The 18,290-nt window shown below is 37.3% G+C and overlaps 1 protein-coding gene and 1 long non-coding RNA gene across 2 annotated transcripts in view; both read right to left on the bottom strand.

Moving 5' to 3' along the window:
- Positions 1-18,290, bottom strand: part of LOC133643537 (uncharacterized) — a 264,818-nt gene that overhangs the window by 216,117 nt on the left and 30,411 nt on the right. The window lies entirely within an intron of this gene.
- Positions 1-18,290, bottom strand: part of LOC133643592 (protein FAM83B-like) — a 45,679-nt gene that overhangs the window by 23,444 nt on the left and 3,945 nt on the right. Inside the window, exons 2-3 of the mRNA XM_062038261.1 lie at positions 13,216-13,692; positions 4,760-4,924 (exon numbers count right to left, since the gene is read on the bottom strand). Of these exons, the coding sequence (XP_061894245.1) occupies positions 4,760-4,924; positions 13,216-13,668 (618 nt within the window). The 5' untranslated portion in view covers positions 13,669-13,692. The remainder of the gene's footprint in view (positions 1-4,759; positions 4,925-13,215; positions 13,693-18,290) is intronic.

Here is an 18,290-nt window from a genome sequence, read left to right as displayed (position 1 = left end):
TTTTTCCTTTTTAAAAAATTCATATTATGTTTATAAACTCAGGAAATATGTCCCTGGACACATGAGGACTTTGAATATGACCAAAGTATGATCCTGTAACGACTTGGTATCGGATCGATACCTAAATTTGTGGTATCATCCAAAACTAATGTAAAGTATCAAACAAGAGAAGAATAAGTGATTATTACATTTTAACAGAAGTGTAGATAGAACATGTTGGAACGGAAAGTAAGCTGATATTAACAGTAAATGAACAAGTGGGTTAATAATGATTTTTTACAGCTTGTCCCTCATAATTTTGACAAAACAATAGAATGATAAATGACACAATATGTTACCGTATACGTCAGCAGACTAATTAGGAGCCTTTGTTTGCTTAGTTACTAATAGTCTAGTATGTTCACTATTTTATTTAAGGACAAACTTACAATAAGAAACATATGTTTAATGTACCGTAAGATTTTTTGTTAAAATAAAGCAAATAATGCAATTTTTTCGTGGTCCCCTTTATTTAGAAAAGTATCGAAATACATTTTGGTACCGGTACAAAAATATTGGTATCAGGACAACCCTATTCCAGAGTATGTATTAGTAGCCAGCCAGAGGGTATATTTTTGACGTTACGGATGTTAACACGGGTCACAACACCGGAGATGGGTTACCCAAGGGGGCGTGGCTAAAGGGGGCGTGGCTACATGATAGAGTTGCCAAATGGTAAACGTTGTCTGTTATGGAATTTTACATTACATTTTCAATGATAATAATGTAAGTAAATTATGTACAATAAAAATAAAAACAAAAACTTATGTGGTTCATAACGAGGGACATGTAAGTGTATAAAGAGGTTGGTAGATGAAAATAAATCTAAAAGAGTGTAGAAATGTACCCAATTGCAGGAAATGTAGTGTTGATTTTCAAAATTGTCTTTCGGGACTCAAAAGGTGCTCACATGCTTGTTGAATAAATCTTGTTAAGTCTTTCAGAAAGACCTGACCTCTGACTGTTTAATAAAAAGAACGCAGATTAAGTGTCATAAAATGGAGTGCACCATTATTCTTCTTGTTTTGCTACTTACATTTAAGCTCGTTTAGCGGATAGGGTCACTTTTAATTGTCTCTTCTTGCTCTCTGTCTCTTACTCTGTGTGTCACATGCTCAGCAATTCCTCATCCTCCAGCCCTCTTGTCATAATAATACTTGTAAAATATGTAATTAATTTTCCGCCATGGGGGCGAGGATTAGTCTCATCAAAGTGGCTCTGCACTGCGTAAGGAGATGATTTTGCCGCGGTATATACCTCTGTCAGGATGCTACAACGACGCGTTTTCCACCGCCTGTTGCAACTTGTCGCTCTCAATTTAGTGGGACATGACTAAAATATGTCATCAACATACAGTACAGGCCAAAAGTTTGGACACACCTTCTCATTCAATGCGTTTTCTTTATTTTCATGACTATTTACATTGTAGATTGTCACTGAAGGCATCACAACTATGAATGAACACATGTGGAGTTATGTACTTAACAAAAAAAGTGGAAATAACTGAAAACATGTTATATATTCTAGTTTCTACAAAACATTCCCTTTACTCTAGAGATGTCCGATAATGGCTTTTTTGCCGATATTCGATATTCTGATATTGTCCAGCTCTTAATTTCCGATTCCGATATCAACGGATACCGATATATACAGTCGTGGAATTAACACATTATTATGACTAAGTTTGTTGTGATGCCCCGCTGTATGCATGATTAATCAATGTAACAAGGTTTTCCAAAATAAATCAACTCAAATTATGGAAAAAAATGCCAACATGGCACTGTCATGTTTATTATTGAAGTCACAAAGTGCATTATTTTTTTTAACATGCCTCAAAACAGCAGCTTGGAATTTGGGACATGCTCTCCCTGAGACGGCATGAGGAGGTTGAGGTGGGCGGGGTTGAGGGGGGAGGGGGGGTAGGGGGTAGCGGGGGTGTATATTGTAGCGTTCCGGAAGAGTTAGTGCTGCAAGGGGTTTTGGGTATTTGTTCTGTTGTGTTTATGTTGTGTTACGGTGCGGATGTTCTCCCGAAATGTGTTTGTCATTTTTGTTTGGTGTGGGTTCACAGTGTGGCGCATATTTGTAACAGTGTTAAAGTTCTTTATACGGTCACCCTCAGTGTGACCTGTATGGCTGATGACCAATTATGCGTTGCATATATATATATGTATATATCTTTATATATATATATATATATATATATATATATATATATATATATATATATATATATATATATATATATATATATATATATATATATATATATATATATATATATATATATATATATATATATATATATATATATATATATAAATATATATATATATATGTTATTGAAAAAAAAAGCATCAAAAATTAACGCCAGCAGATACCAAAACGCATCAATTTAATTTGTTTTAATCAGCCCCTTAAGTCATCCAGCAGCTATAAAATAATTAAAATGACATTTCTGAATAGACGATATGGCTTATATTTTTTTATTTCTGACAGTCCATACAGTATGTGTTGACGAACATATGCAGGACAGACAATTGTCTGTACATCGTCTGTCTTTGCAATGAGATCGTACTTTTTCTAACAGCTACAGTATGTGTGAAACTGCCAGTATGCACATACGTTTCACACGTACGAAATGACAAAAAAAGTGATCAGTCTTGATAAATCACACCGTGTGTGCTAAAGGGCATATTTGCATCTTCTCCCCCCAGTATTGTTGACGTTTTGATGTTCAGCCGATATTCTGCATATTCATGAAGACAGACACGCTATATGGATTGCACTCCTTATTCTGCTCACCTAAGAGATGCAATCCTCAGCGCTAAAGTTTAGTAGACCAGCCTTGCATGTGCTGTCAATTTTGTACATGTTTTACCACACGCAAACCTTAAATAGATCAAGCCCATAGTGCTTTGAAAATGTTTTATCATAATATTTTATATTTTTTAGTGAAGATAATATTTTTTCGTATAATCACGTTTCATCAAACATATATTAACGTTGTTGCCCTTGGGGAAACTGGGTAACACATGGCACACTGACAAAGCTTAACCTGTTGTTACTATAACAATCTACAAGGTTAATATAGTTGGTTTTTCTCCGCTTTCTTTTGCATTTCGAGTTATCATTACATACAGTATATGTATGGTTGCATTTGAAACAATGGTATTGTTGATAATAGAGGTAATTATTGTTATTATTCATTATCAGTAGTGCTATTTCTATTTGTATTTGTATTGCTCCATTTGTAGTATAATAATGTTCAACGTCATTTCTGTATTATTATTTATTTCACTAACTGCTTCTTTGCTATCACTTTTACCATCATATTTGTATATATCCTATTTGCTGATGTTCTGTTGTTGTTGTTGTTGTTGTTATTATTGTTATTGTTGTGTTTGCGGTTGTTGTTGTCTCTCTGTCTTATTCCCCTCTTGTCCCCACAATTTCCCCCTCTATCTTCCTTTTTTTCTCTTTCTATCCCCTTCTGCTTCGGCCCGGCTGCACCAAATGATAATATAAATCCATTTAATAAAGTCAAATACAAATAAGGCAACAAGAGAAGTATCCCACCCTTCTCTTTTGTAAAGTAAATTTGTACAGCCGGTATGGGCATCTACATCAACTATATGATTTGCCTGAGTAGCTGGACAGGACAAAAAAAAAGAAGATAATATTTTTTGAATTTCCAAGCAAAGCGCACCGAGGTATCTTCAAAATGGTTACATGTTGAACCCCTCAAGGGACTTGACAATAATAACAAGGCTGCTGGCCAGGAAGGAGCTGAAAAGAACAAATGACAAGGTCAACCAAAATAAGGAAGTTAAAACATGCTTTTGGAGACCAAAACATAAGTGGACTAAGTGCAGTGTTTCCCATAAACTGCCAAGATACCTGTGGTGGTGGGGGCGTGACTATGGGCGTGGCTATGGGCGTGGTCACCATGACATCATCGAGTAATTTGCATAATGTACTACAATGATATGATTTTCTCTAAAAAGGCTAAAAAAATGTATACTTACTAATTAAAAATAACAATTTTGTTTTAAACGTCCATCCATCCATCCATCCATTTTACAATATAATTACAACACTTTATGTACATATTTATATACAGATTTGAACAATAAGTTATTCACTGAAATATATTTATTAATTGTGGTTCTTACAAAAAATATATCTTATAAAATATAAAAGCTAAAATGTCTCTTAAATCTCTGCCCCTTTAATTAGTGCATACTAAATAATTAAACTTTATCCTACTACTACAACCATATTATTTACCAGCAACATAAAGTGAAACAGAGGCAGAGGTGTCCTGCCACAGTCAGTAACAAATAAACAGAAAACAGTAGTTGTCAAATACAAATAAGGCAACAAGAGAAGTATCCTACACTTCTCTTTTGTAAAGTAAATCTGAACAGCCTATATGGGCATCTACATCAACTATATGATTTTCCTGAGAAGCTGGACAGGACACCAAAAAAAAAAAAAAAAAAAAAATATTTGTGGCGGACGTAATTCTTTCGTGGCGGGCCGCCACAAATAAATGGATGTGTGGGAAACACTGAAGTATATGAGGGACAGGACAGTTAATCGCAACAAGGTTTCAACAACAACAAGGAAACATGAGCATAACAATGACTATTATAACATCAATATTACAACAATACAGTACATCTCAGGTGCCTGGTGCTGTCCAACGTGCACTTACCCTCAGTTGTTGAATTTTAACATCTTGATTTTCAGCCGTTGTGAGGAAATGTTTCAAGTGGGAATCGTTCAAAAGCACGTAGACCGGTATTCCTCGTATGGATGCGTCAACTGCTTCTTTGAATATATCGACATCGGTGAACATATCCATCACAATGCCGATTACCTGTGGGTAGAAAAGGGGATAAATAGTCAGCAATTCACTATTCCATTAAATCAATTGGGTATACAAATTGTTAGTGTCACTCTGTTTGGAGGGACAACATCTCACTGTTTTGTAACAAATGGTGTCAGAAGTAGGATACCCAAGACAGTTGACTTTTATTTATCCACATCGACACAGTACCCAACTAATGTGTCATCAACTTAAAGGTGTCATATGGAATAATTTCATGTCAAGTCATCATTAAATAGCCCTGCTATGTCAAAAGGCATTATTAAATCATGTTCTTTTCCAATACCCTTATAACTGATAACGGTAGTTCAGCCGGGATATGCTCATTTCAAAATTAGATTTACAGCCCCGAAAATGTGTTATTGTTTTCATTGCGATGCCCCGCCCTCCACCGTTTGACCAATTACAAAGTCCGTGAGTGTGTCACATCCAGGTTGCCAGTTACGCACCGCAACCTTCGTCGAGCTCCTGCCACCGGTAAAGTTACTAAACATGTCAGACCTTAGTAAATCTAAAAGCCGTCGTTACGATTCTCAACTTATTCATGACAAAGTCAGGAACACAATGTATTGGAAATGCCTTTGAAAGATGGAGACGATTGAAGGCGGAGAAGATTTTTTCATCTGACGCCAAACTTGCTAATTTTCTCCTCGATAGGTAAGTAAGGCATTTGGGTTTTCTTATTACTTGTAATAAATTGAAATAGACATTTTGTATGTAAACTATATTGTCCAATACAGTCTATGATCTTGTCTAACAAAGCTTGTTCGTGCAACGAATGCTTATAATGTGATGCTCAGCTCCTAGTTCAATGCTTAGTTAGCATGCTAGCCCGGTCAATGACACATCGACATATAGGCTGACGGGGGAATATATGCCCGTTAGCCTGTATGTTGATGAGTCATCCAGCTGACAGGGAAAAATATATTTTCGACAAATAAAACCTACGTGGATATGGGTAGTGTCAGTGTCTATTTCGTTCTCAATATGCTGATACGCTGATTAAATGCGTTCCAACATTAGCACGGCTAATTGCGGTTTCTGGTACATATGGGGTGGTATTTGCTTGGCACAATATAATGCATTAAATGTAATGATTTTCTACGTTGTGTATTGACATGGTAGTAGGCTATATCAGTGGTCCCCAAACTTTTTGTAGCTGCAGACCGGTCAACGCTTGAAAATTTGTCCCACGAACCGGGTTTTTATTTTATTGTTTTATTTTTTTATTTTTTTATTTTTATTTTGTATTTATTTATTTTTTGTCATAAAGAAATACAATCATGTGTGCTTACGGACTGTATCCCTGCAGACTGTATTGATCTATATTGATATATAATGTAGGAACAAGAAATATTAATAACAGAAAGAAACAACCCTTTTGTGCGAATGAGTGTCAATGGGGGAGGGAGGTTTTTTGGGTTGGTGCACTAATTTTAAGTGTATCTTGTGTTTTTTATGTTGATTTAATAAAAAATAAAAAATAAAATGTTTATTTTTTATTTTTATTTTTATTTTTTTTATTTATTTCTTGTGCGGCCCGGTACCAATCAATCCACGGACCGGTACCGGGCCGCGGCCCGGTGGTTGGGGACCACTGGGCTATATGATTAATGCTTAACATGGTTTTTGCGTAACGTGGTTTGGCTCATAGAATTGCACTCTGCACTGAAAGATGGTGATGTGCGTACATGGAAGATAATGCAATGCGTAATATATAATAATTATATATAATTATTTCGATGGTGATCCATATGGTCAAATTAGACATTTCATGCCAACGATCTGTCCCGACTCCCGACGAAAATATTGCTGCGTAACTTTACAAATGCATTTGGCTAATCGACAGTAAAATGCGGCATAATTTCTTAGTAAACCATCTTGCAAGAAGCATAAACAAGAGAAACCTACAGCATAGGACTCGTCGATTGCCATTTGAAGTTCCTTGGAGTAGGATTCGGATTCGACTGCGTATCTGGCAACCTCAGTCATGGAGAGTGGGAGGGGACTACAGAATTTTGACCCTGATTGCAGTACCATTTCTGACCACATTACTACATATGGCACCTTTAAGCAGAATAAACATCTTTGATTGATTGATTTAAACTTTTATTAGTAGATTTCACAGTACAGTACATATTCCGTACAATTGACCACTTCCACCGGAATAAGTTTTTCAACTTTCCACGTTAATCAATTCACTCAAAGAGACGCCATCCTTTTCCCCCCTTCAGGGAAAAAAAAATAACTAATTAATTTAGTTCATAGACACTTAAGTTCACACACACTAAGATAACTTGTTTACAAAAGTGAGCACATCCCTCACATTTTAGCAAACATTAAACTACCGTATATCTTCTCGTTGGGATGGTACTGTGGAAAGTAAACTTGGACATACTCTAGAGTAGTTGTAGTGTACAGGTTAGTGTCAAGGCGCGGACTCAAACCCGCTTTTCTTCTGCAGCCTGGTCTGCCAGCAACTCTGCTGGCAGCACGCCAGGACACGCCCCTGCTCGCGCTGGGCGCTTCACACCCACGCAACAGAAAAGCTGCAGGCAATCTTCAATCTGCGCACCTGGAAATAATTACAACAAGCAGTATAAAGACTAGCAGAACCAAGGAGCCTACGCCGGAACGTAGTCTAACTCTTTTGCAGTAAGCATCCCGTCCGTCTCTAATTCTACACATCGTCTGGCACCACACACTTAGAGTAGCATACACCTCCCACACACTCATCAAAGGTTTAAATCAACCTGTTGACTTAATCCTCCTTGTGGTGTTGTCTCCTTCCCCCGCTGTACATAACAGTTAGGGCTTACATGATCACGATTGATTATACAATTCTTGTGAAAGCTTAAGACGGATTGTCCACATTTACTCTTGGGATCCAAAAGGGACTCGCTTATGAAAGCGACATAAGACAGCAATATGTTTTTTTTTATTATTTTTGTTTTATCTTTTAATAACTTTAGTTACATCTATTGATATAAAGTTTTTATAATATGTTTTTCTTATGTTTTATGGCCTTTTTGTCCAAAAAAAACAAAAAACAGTTTTTTGGGTGGGGGGTTTAATACGGAAATGCAAAATAAATGTATAAATAAGTTGCAGAGTGGAATATTTGAGAATGGGTGATTACAGCCTTTAATAGGTCAAATAGACACAAACAATAATATTTTTGCAGTGTCTACTGAGCTAGAATGAGAGATAAAGCATGCTGTATGGGGTTTAGTTTGGGTCCACATAAGATCTGCCATGTTATATATATTTTTCATTGCATTTCAGCAGTTGAATGACAGTTTAACTCATTTACACTTATCAAAGCTTTGAGGATTATGCATCATTGTTTTCTAGCGCAAATCTGGTGATTGAGGAATGCAATTACACCAAAACATTATTTTCAATTTTTTTTTTCCATCGGCAAGAATGAGATTGTATTAATTTTCATGAAAAAAAGCATAGTAATATACCTAGATTACAGTCTGTTTAAAAATGGCAGTTATAATGGGAATCAATGGGGCTGAAAGAGGTCTGAAGAAAAAGTGTGTATATTTTGCATTTGTATTGTATTCTAACAATGTTGCAATCCAAAAACACAATGCAAAAATAAAATAAAATGTGAAAAACTTCCTGGTGAAATAGACTGCTAACCTTCATACTGAGCAATCATTTTACATTAGGAAGACGTGTAATGGCAGTTTTGGGCCGTAGGATTATAAAAATTCAAAGAAATAAATGTGTTGTTGTCGACGAGTCGCTTAGTTAAATTTTAATTGATAGAGTGGCAGCAATGTTATTGTTTACATTTTTATTCCTTTAGGTAAATAATTGCAGATAAATAACCCCAACAGTACTGAATGTCATTGTTTACAGGACATCTTACACTTAAGGTCTGTGGTTTTACTTTTCACTGTGATTATATATCGTATTTTCCGGACTATAAGGTGCACTTAAAATCTTTTTTTTTTTCTCAAAACTCGACACTGCTCCTTATAACCTGGTGTGCCTAATGTACAGAATAATTCTGGTTTTGCTTACCGACCTCGGAGCTATTTTATTTGGTACATGGTGAAATGATAAGTGTGACCAGTAGATGGCAGTCAAACATAAGCGATACGTATAGACTGCAATGTAATGGCAGTCACACACAAGATATAAGTCTACTGCAATATGACTCAAGTAAACAACACCAACATGTTATACGTTCCATTGAAAATATAGAACATTACACACGGCGCTCAAAAATCTAGCATGACGAGCATGTTCAGCAGTGCACAATCACAGAGTACTTACAAACAGACACATTGTGTAGACAGAAAAGGGAGAACAGACGCATTTTGGCTTAAAAACTAACGATAAAGGTGAAGTTATAACACTGAAACGCCCACCGGAAGAGGTCCTTTAAGACATGGCTAGCGGCTAAAGTCCAGTGTTTTAGCTACTTCTAAATCACTAATCTTGTCTCCATGGCGACAAATACAGTACATTTCTTACAAGTATCATCCCTGCAGGACGAGGAATAGCTAAACATGCTTCACTACGCACCGTAGCTCACCGGTGTCACAATGTAAACAAATGCCATTGGTGGATCTACACCTAACAGCCACTGTAATGATACCAAGTACAGGCGCGTATCAAGTCGATACTACTATGATTACGTCGATATTTTTTGGCATCACAACATCTTCTTTTTTTTTTTTTTAAATGTATATTATGTTTATAAACTCAGTAAATATGTCCCTGGACACATGAGGACTTTGAATATGACCAATGTATGGTCCTGTAACGGCTTGGTATCGGATTGATACCCAAATTTGTGGTATCATCCAAAACTAATGTAAAGTATCAAACAACAGAAGAATAAAGGATTTTAAATGATTTTATGCCATTTTAACAAAAGTGTAGATAGAACATGTTAAAAGAGAAAGTAAGCAGATATTAGCAGTAAATGCACAAGTAGATTAATAATTCATTTTCTATCACTTGTCCTTAATCATTTTGACAAAATAATAGAATGGAAAATGACACAATATGTTACTAAGCAGCTAAATTAGGAGCCTTTGTTTGCTTACTTAATACTAAAAGACAATTTGTCTTGTATGTTCACTATTTTATTTAAGGACAAACTTGCAATAAGAAACATATGTTTAATGTTCCCTAAGATTTTTTGTTAAAAAAAAAGCCAATAATGTAATTTTTTGGGGTCACCTTTATTTAGATAAGTATCGAAAAGTACAGAAGAGTATCGAAATAATTTTGGTACCGGTACCAAAATATTGGTATCGGAACAACACACCCTGCCTCTCACTCAAAGTCAGCTGGGATAGGTTCCAGCTCAGCCGTGACCCTGATGAACAAGATAAGTGGTGGAAAATACTCATCCTTGCTTATGGGTGAAAATGCTTTTGTAAAAGTAACCCTAATAGATGCCTGCTACGCTCGGAGTTAACATATTTTACATACGCATATATTAATCTGATATCACCTCTCGGGGAATCATTTTATTTTATTTTTTTCCACTTCACAGCACCGTAGACTCTTCAATGCAAGTTTTACGTCAATGCTGGGAGTGTTGCATTTGTTACAAAGCACAAATCAGTTCTCCGGCTGCATTTAATGAGATAGCCTTTGCTGGATAATGGTGACTCATTTTCTTTCAGCTCGTCCGTTACTGAGGGTCGATTTTTTTTTTTTTTTTTAGACAAGACAGTCCTTGTATCCTTTAAGAAAATGTAAACATTTGAGAGACACCAGGCATCCCATGAGACCATTCTTCCCACTTTAATTGCACTCTAATGAAGAGGAGAGCGAAGGCCGTTCTTCCAGGTGCTGTGAGTTAATTAGGGAGCGGGTGCAGCTGCCATGTGTTTGCATGCAACGCGATACAAATTGTCCGGTGATCATTTGTGAGTCAACCATTATGTAAAGGATTTAATGTAGTAGTAGTAGTAAGTCGTCTGTTCCCACACTGTCTTGATGAGAGAGGTTGTCAAACTGGATTTGGGCCATGAAATGCCAGCAGACACTCCCTGCCACTGCTGCACGCTGAAGGTCTAAGGCAGGGGTGTCAAACTCATTTTAGATCGGGGGGCCACATGGAGAAAAATCTACTCCCAAGTGGGCCGGACTGGAAAAATCACGGCACGATAACTTAAAAATAAAGACAACTTCAGATTGTTTTCTTTGTTTAAAAATAGAACAAGCACATTGTGGAAATTGACAAATCATAATGTTGTTGTTTTTTACACTTACATGTTGCGGTTAATAGTATTCCATCTTTATTTGTCGTTATGTATACTTTCTGAATAAATTATGTGATAATTTAACTCATTGGTGTTAATTTTCAATGTCAAGATAAAAAAAATAATATAAAAATCAAATTACAGGATGTTATTTATGTAGTTTGCTCATTTCCCTCGACTGATGTATTAACGTCATGTGTTTTACATTGTTTACATATGTAGCATAATCTACATGGATACAAAGAATTGCTATTGCGACATCTAGTGGACACATTTAGAACAGCAGTTTCTGTCATTAAAAAAATTCGGCTCATTTTTATACTTAGAAAACTCATCCCAGGGGCTGGATAAAACTGTTCGCGGGCCTTATGTTTGACACCCCCTCGTTAGCATGTTTATAGAAAAAATATCCAATTTGAATCAGCATTGAGCTAGTGCATTTTTTAAAAGTGGAGCCTTACTGTATTTTCTAATTGCCTTCTTCTTGCTTTGTTGGCATGGAAAAATTTAACAGTGCTTGTTTCCCAGCCAAGTGTTTGAGACTGTGTCGAGTTTGCAACCCATATGGCACTGTTTGATTTTACGTGAATCGCTACCCGGTAGTTCCCATGGACTACAGTCGGTACCTATAAAATTACCAAATTTGGTACCCATTCCTACAGTATACCCTGTTAATATTATTATTATTGGTAGGAATATTACCGGTAACACTTTAGTTTACGGAACATATTGACCATTAATTACCGTATTTTTCGGATTATATGTCGCTCCGGAGTATAAATCGCACCGGCCTAAAATGCATAATAAAGAATGAAAAAAACATATATAAGTCGCACTAGAGTATAAGTCGCATTTTTGGGGGAAATGTATTTGATAAAATCCAACACCAAGAATAGATATTTGAAAGACAATTTTAAATAAATAAAGAATAGTGAACAACAGGCTGAATAAGTGTACGTTATATGATGCATAAATAACCAACTGAGAACGTGCCTGGTATGTTAACGTAACATATTATGGTAAGAGTCATTCAAATAACCATAACATATAGAACATGCTATACGTTTACCAAACAATCTGTCACTCCTAATCGCCATTTTTGTTCAGCTCTTCTCAGTTTTTATAAGTTACCGCCAATGTTGAAATGATCAATTTCCATAGGTACGGAAGTAGTAGCAGGTAGCATCTTTTTTTCCACAATGAACTTCTGCCATGACCCGCCCCCGCCGAATTTGTATTGGTTGACGTGTGTTTGTGACGATTGCTGATATACGCCTAGTCTCTTACGTGAATGAGATAAATAATATTATTTGATATTTTATAGTAATGTGTTAATAATTTCATTATTATTTATTATTATTTATTTATACATAAATCGCTCCAGAGTATAAATCGCACCCCCGGCCAAATTGTGAAAAAAAACTACGATTTATAATCCGAAAAATACGGTAGTTGCTTATTAAAGTAACAAATACTTAATTTAGAGTTATTTTGACACTAGGGGAACATATAAGGGTTAGGGTTAGCGTTACTAATAATCAATAATTCTGAAGTTATTGAGGGAAGACTCTTAGTTAATGGCTTACTGGTTGTATAATAAGGCCATGCAAAATAAGGCATTAATAAGTACTTAATAATGACTAATTAAGAGCCAATTTGTTACTAATTTGCATGTTAATAAGCAACTAATTCATGGTGAATATGTGTTCCCCATACTAAAGTGTTACCAAATTACCATTATTATACAACTTTGGATTTTTGTGGACTGGTTTCAGATGATGCTCGTGCTAGCTAGCTATTGACACAGTTGGACTACCATAGTTTTTTCTTTTAAAGGATTTGTAGCACAGCAGTTTCTTTCATTTAAAAAATTTCGGCTCATTTTTATACTTAGCAAACTCATCCCGCGGGTCGGATAAAACCTGTTCGCGGGCCTGGTCCGGCCCGCGGACCTTACGTTCGACACCCCTGGTCTAAGGGTAGCGCTGCCTTCAGGGCCTAAGAATGATCATGGCACACTTGAAAGGAGCACGTTTTTACCTGTCTTGCTTCCCTGATATTCTTGAGAACCACTTCTTTAATGGAGGGGCTGTTCTGTCTCGGGGGATGATAGAGTAGATCTATGTTGGTCTCTTGGTTTTCCTCCACGACCTCCGGCCACCCCAGGTCTAAATTGGGAGCGTCCACGTCCGAGTTGACGGGCCAGTACGTCCCCGAGGACGATTTGCTGCTCTCCGCGGGTGCGTTGTCTTCCTCGGCGGGGTTCTGAGGCGGGAGCTGCTTGGCGTTGGTTGTGATGAAGTCGATCTCGTCTTCGGACAAGAAGCTCCCGGTGCGTTCTCCCTTGAGGAACTCGGCATAACTTTCTCTGCCGCCGCTCAGTAAGCAATCGATGGCCAGCCGATACGACTCCTTGTAGTGGGATTGCATGTAATCCCCGGATGCATACTCTCCCTTTATGGACGACAGCGAAGAAAAGTTGGAAGACTCCATCGCTACAAGCGACCTCAGTTAGACCTGATGCAGAACACAAAAAAAAAAGGATTATGGAGACCACATTTCATCACTTTTTTAATTTTTAATTTTTTAATTTTTTTGGTCCTGTCCAGCTTTTCAGGCAAATCATATTGTTGATGTAGATGCCCAAATCGGCTGTACAAATTTACTTTACAAAAGAGAAGTGTGGGATACTTCTCTTGTTGCCTTATTTGTATTTGACTTTATTAAATGTATTTATATTATCATTTGGTGCAGCTACATTTCATCCCTGAGCTTGATTGATTGATTGATTGATTGAGAAGTTTATTGACATCTTGAAGAATTGAATCCATGTGATGCTTTAAAAAGGCAAACGGATGGCACAAAAAGCCAAAAGCAGGGCTCCCCAAACATTTTGACTCGGGGGCCGCATTGGGTTAAAAAAATTTGGCCGGGGGCCAGGCTGTGTACATATATATATATACATATATATATACGTGTCATGTCTGTGATTATGTTTTGTTGTAGTCATGTTCGGATTTGGTTTTGGACTTTTTGTGCACTTTATTTGTCACCATAGCAACCATTAGTTTCACCTGGTTCACATTGTCATGTCACGCACCTGTTCACCTGTCTTGTCACGCACCTGTTTTCACTGATCACGTCACTATTTAAATCTGTCTGTTTCTGTTGTTCGTCCTGGCGTCCGCGCACTTTTTCATCACCCTGATTCATGTCATGTTCACAGTTCTTTACCAAGTAAGTTTTTGTTTATTATTGCCACGGTTTGTGTTTTGGTTTTATTGTTCATAGTTTTTGCCATTGTGCAAGTTTTGTTTTCATAGTCAAGTTGTTACCTCCGCTGTGAGCGCCTTTTGTTTGCTTCCTTTTTTTGTAGTTTATTAGTGTCAAAATAAATCATGTATTTAAATTCACGCCTTGCCCGCGCCAATTTTCCTTTGCCTTCCGGAGAAGCAAAACCCAAGAACCCAGTCATGACAATACGTATATATGTATGTATACATATATACATTGTCTTTATAATCTGTTTTGTCATTTAACATCAATTAACATTGATGTTCATCAACATTTAACATTGTCACGTTATCGATGGGAAAATTCATTTTTAGACAATATGATTTGCCTGAGTGGCTAGGAGATACCAAGAGTAACAAGCGGTAGAAAATTGATTAGAAAGGAAAGATTTTAAAAAAATAATAATAATAATACAAATTAAAATTAAAATTAAATTTTTTTTTAACTTGGAAGTTCCTGTGGGCCGGATTTTGGATGCTGGGTGGCCGGATCCGGCCCGCGGGCCGTAGTTTGGGGACCACTGGCCAAAAGGCTTGTTTCCATTGTGGTCCATTAAATATTCATCACATTTGATACATTAAATAATAAAATATATATAACCTGTAAAATGTATATAAAAAATTACGTCAATACGTCGATAAATTATGTACATATACACAGTATACATGTCAGGTGATTTGAAAAACAATATATACAAAAAATGGGGGGGGGGTTATATACACTATGTACATGACTATACACATGTTGACTCCAAGAGTGTGCTAAACAGAATGAGAAAATATATATAGACTATAACCACATATAAACCTGTTTGATGCTTCGGAAAGTTGCTGGGGATCAATTTTGGTTCAGATCAGGTAGAGATTGAGCTGAGCCATGATTTTATGGCAGTTTTAAAATTTAGTAGGGAAGTTTGAATTTTAAGGTTCCACTGTGTGGTGGCAAAATAGTAGAATGCATTTTTTTTCCCATGAGAGTCTTCAATTTGGAAGGGACGAGGTCTGAGGAACTCCTTCTCGTATAGTACCTGTGAGCATCACTTACTCTGGTGAAATAGTTGGACAGGTACTTGGGGACAGTTTCTCTGAGTATTTTGAATACAAGGCACATTGCAATTTGGTGTACTCTTTCCTCAATTCTAAGCCATCCCAATTTGGTAAAGTGGGCTTGAGTTAGGTGAGTCCTGTATGGGAGGTTGAGCAGGAGTCTCAGCAGCTTGTTTTGGGAAGTTTGCAGTTTTGTTTTTAGTGGCGTGGGGATGCTGGTGAACCATGAGGTGCAGGCGTAGTCAAAATGACACTGTATGAGGGCACCGTCAAGGGTCTTAAGTGTATCCCTGTTGATAAACGCAGAAATCCTGCCCCAAAAACTAGTTTTATTATTGATCTTGGTGATTGAGAGTGTTGTCCAATATACAACCTAGGTAAATGACCTTGTCTTTGCTGGTGATTATGGTATCACCTGCTTTAATCGTAAAGCCCGGGGGTTTACCTAGGTTGTGCTTGGACCCAAATAGGAGGGACTCTGTTTTACCCAGGTGTAGTGACAGTTTGTTATTGGAAAGCCAGAGACAGGCGATTACTTAGTTCGGTGCCGAGTGCACTTTCAACCTTCAATTTGTCCCTGTCCGAGGCCAGGATCGCAGAATCGTCCGCGAACAGGAACAAATTGCTGTTACATGCTGATTTCATGTCGTTAATGTAAATCAAGAATAACAATAGTCCCAGAATGCTCCCCTGTGGGACACCACAGCTCATCTTGAGGGGAGAGGACAGTGATCCGTTCACCTTGACCACCTGTTCTCTATCCTCAAGGTAAGATTTCATCCAGTTTGATTGCCCTCAACTTGTTTAACAGTATTGAGTGGTTAACTGTGTCAAATGCCTTTTGAAGGTCCAGCATAACCATTACATGGTACTTGCCCGTGTCTATGTCTCGCCTGATGTAGTCAGTTAGGTACAGGTGGAATGTGATTTTCTGAATCCTGATTGAAATTGGAATAGGAGCTCGCGATTTGATATATAATGATCTATTTGCTCATATATTAACCTCTCTATAACCTTTGAGATGGAGCAAAGGATGAAAACAGGGCGGTAGTTTCCGGGTCTAATTTGTTTCCTTTTTCATACAGGGGTGATATTCTCGCCAGCTTGAATTCTTGTGGGACATGACACTGATTGATAGACACGTTGGTGGTATGCGCAACCATTGGGGCAATCTTTGAGAAATCTGGTGGGAATATTATCATGTCATGTGGCTCTGTTTGGCTGCAGTGAGCTGAGTTTCTTTAACATGTCATCAGTTTTAACTTTGACAAACTTGAAGTCATCCCTTGCGTACCCCTTTGTTTTTGTAAAAGTGTAAAACTAAGGGGAATTATAGTCATTAGCTGTCAATGCCCAGGCAAATGTAAGCACGCTGCCTGTTTGTAAATGATAAGGCTACTACGGCTATTACGGTGTTAATTGCCGAAGGTACTTCAAAGGAAATAGCAGGAGTTCCTCCGCGATACAATTCGGCTCCAAATGTAAATATAACCAGCCTGTTATCACCATCTAATTACAGCGTTTGCATGACGACTAAACACGCCTGATGGGTTTAAAACGACCAGGAAATGAACGTCCAACAAGTACTGTAAGTAAGGTCATTATCTGTATTATCGCTGCACCGCAACTCCCTGTAACCGTGACAACCGAGTCAGATCAATGTTTACTCTAACCAGGATGCCACTGTCACAATATTTGCCGTTCGACCCGACTCCGCTCGGTCTGTGGGTTAAAAATGTGACTCACACAACAGATTTTCTTCACAGAAACTCCCTTATCACCACTGAAACTGTTCACAGGTGACCTGCAAAAAGGGGGGGAAAAAACTTCACCTGTTGTGTACCTGAATTTAGGTCAGGTTCAGTAAATGTGCAGGTAGTGCTTATACAAAGCAAATATGTGATTGCCAACAGCATGAGTTGTAATCTTGTAGAGCAGGGGTGTCAAACTCATTTTAGATCGGGGGCCACATAGAGAAAAATCTACTCCCAAGTGGGCCGGACTGGTAAAGTCACGGCACGATAACTTAAAAATAAAGACAAATTCAGATTGTTTTCTTTGTTTGAAAATAGAACAAGCACATTCTGAAAATGTACAAATCATAATGTTGTTGGGGTTTTTTTACACTTACATGTTGCGGATAATAGTATTCTATCTTTATTTGTCCTTATTTATACTTTCTGAAAAAATTATGTGATAATGTTTATAAGTCAACCCATTGGTGTTATTTTCAATCTATCAAGATAAAAAAAATAAGGCAACACTTTAGTATGGGGAACATATTCACTATTAATTAGTTGCTTATTAAAGTAACAAAAACTTAATTTAGAGTTATTTGGACACTAGGGGAACATATAAGGGTTAGGGTCGGGATTAGGGTTAGGGTTACTAATAAGCAATAATTCTGAGGTTATTGAGGGAATACTCTTAGTTAATGGCTTACTGGATGTATAATGAGGCCATGCAGAATAAGGCATTAATAAGTACTTAATAATGACTAATTAAGAGCCAATATGTTACTAATTTGCATGTTAATAAGCAACTAATTAATGGTGAATATGTTCCCCATACTAAAGTGTTACCAAAAATAATCCCTTCCATCCATTTTCTACCGCTTATTCCCTTCGGGGTCGTGGGGGGCGCTGGAGCCTATCTCAGCTACAATCGGGCGCTAGGCGGGGTACACCATGGACAAGTCGCCATATATCAAAATCAAATTACAGGATGGTTTTTATGTAGTTTGCTTATTTTCCTTGACTGGTGCACTAACATCAT

Source organism: Entelurus aequoreus, linkage group LG26, assembly GCF_033978785.1.
Source record: "Entelurus aequoreus isolate RoL-2023_Sb linkage group LG26, RoL_Eaeq_v1.1, whole genome shotgun sequence".
Classification (NCBI taxonomy): domain Eukaryota; kingdom Metazoa; phylum Chordata; class Actinopteri; order Syngnathiformes; family Syngnathidae; genus Entelurus; species Entelurus aequoreus.
Note: the sequence above shows the minus strand (reverse complement) of the source record. Positions and strands in the feature narration are given on the sequence as shown.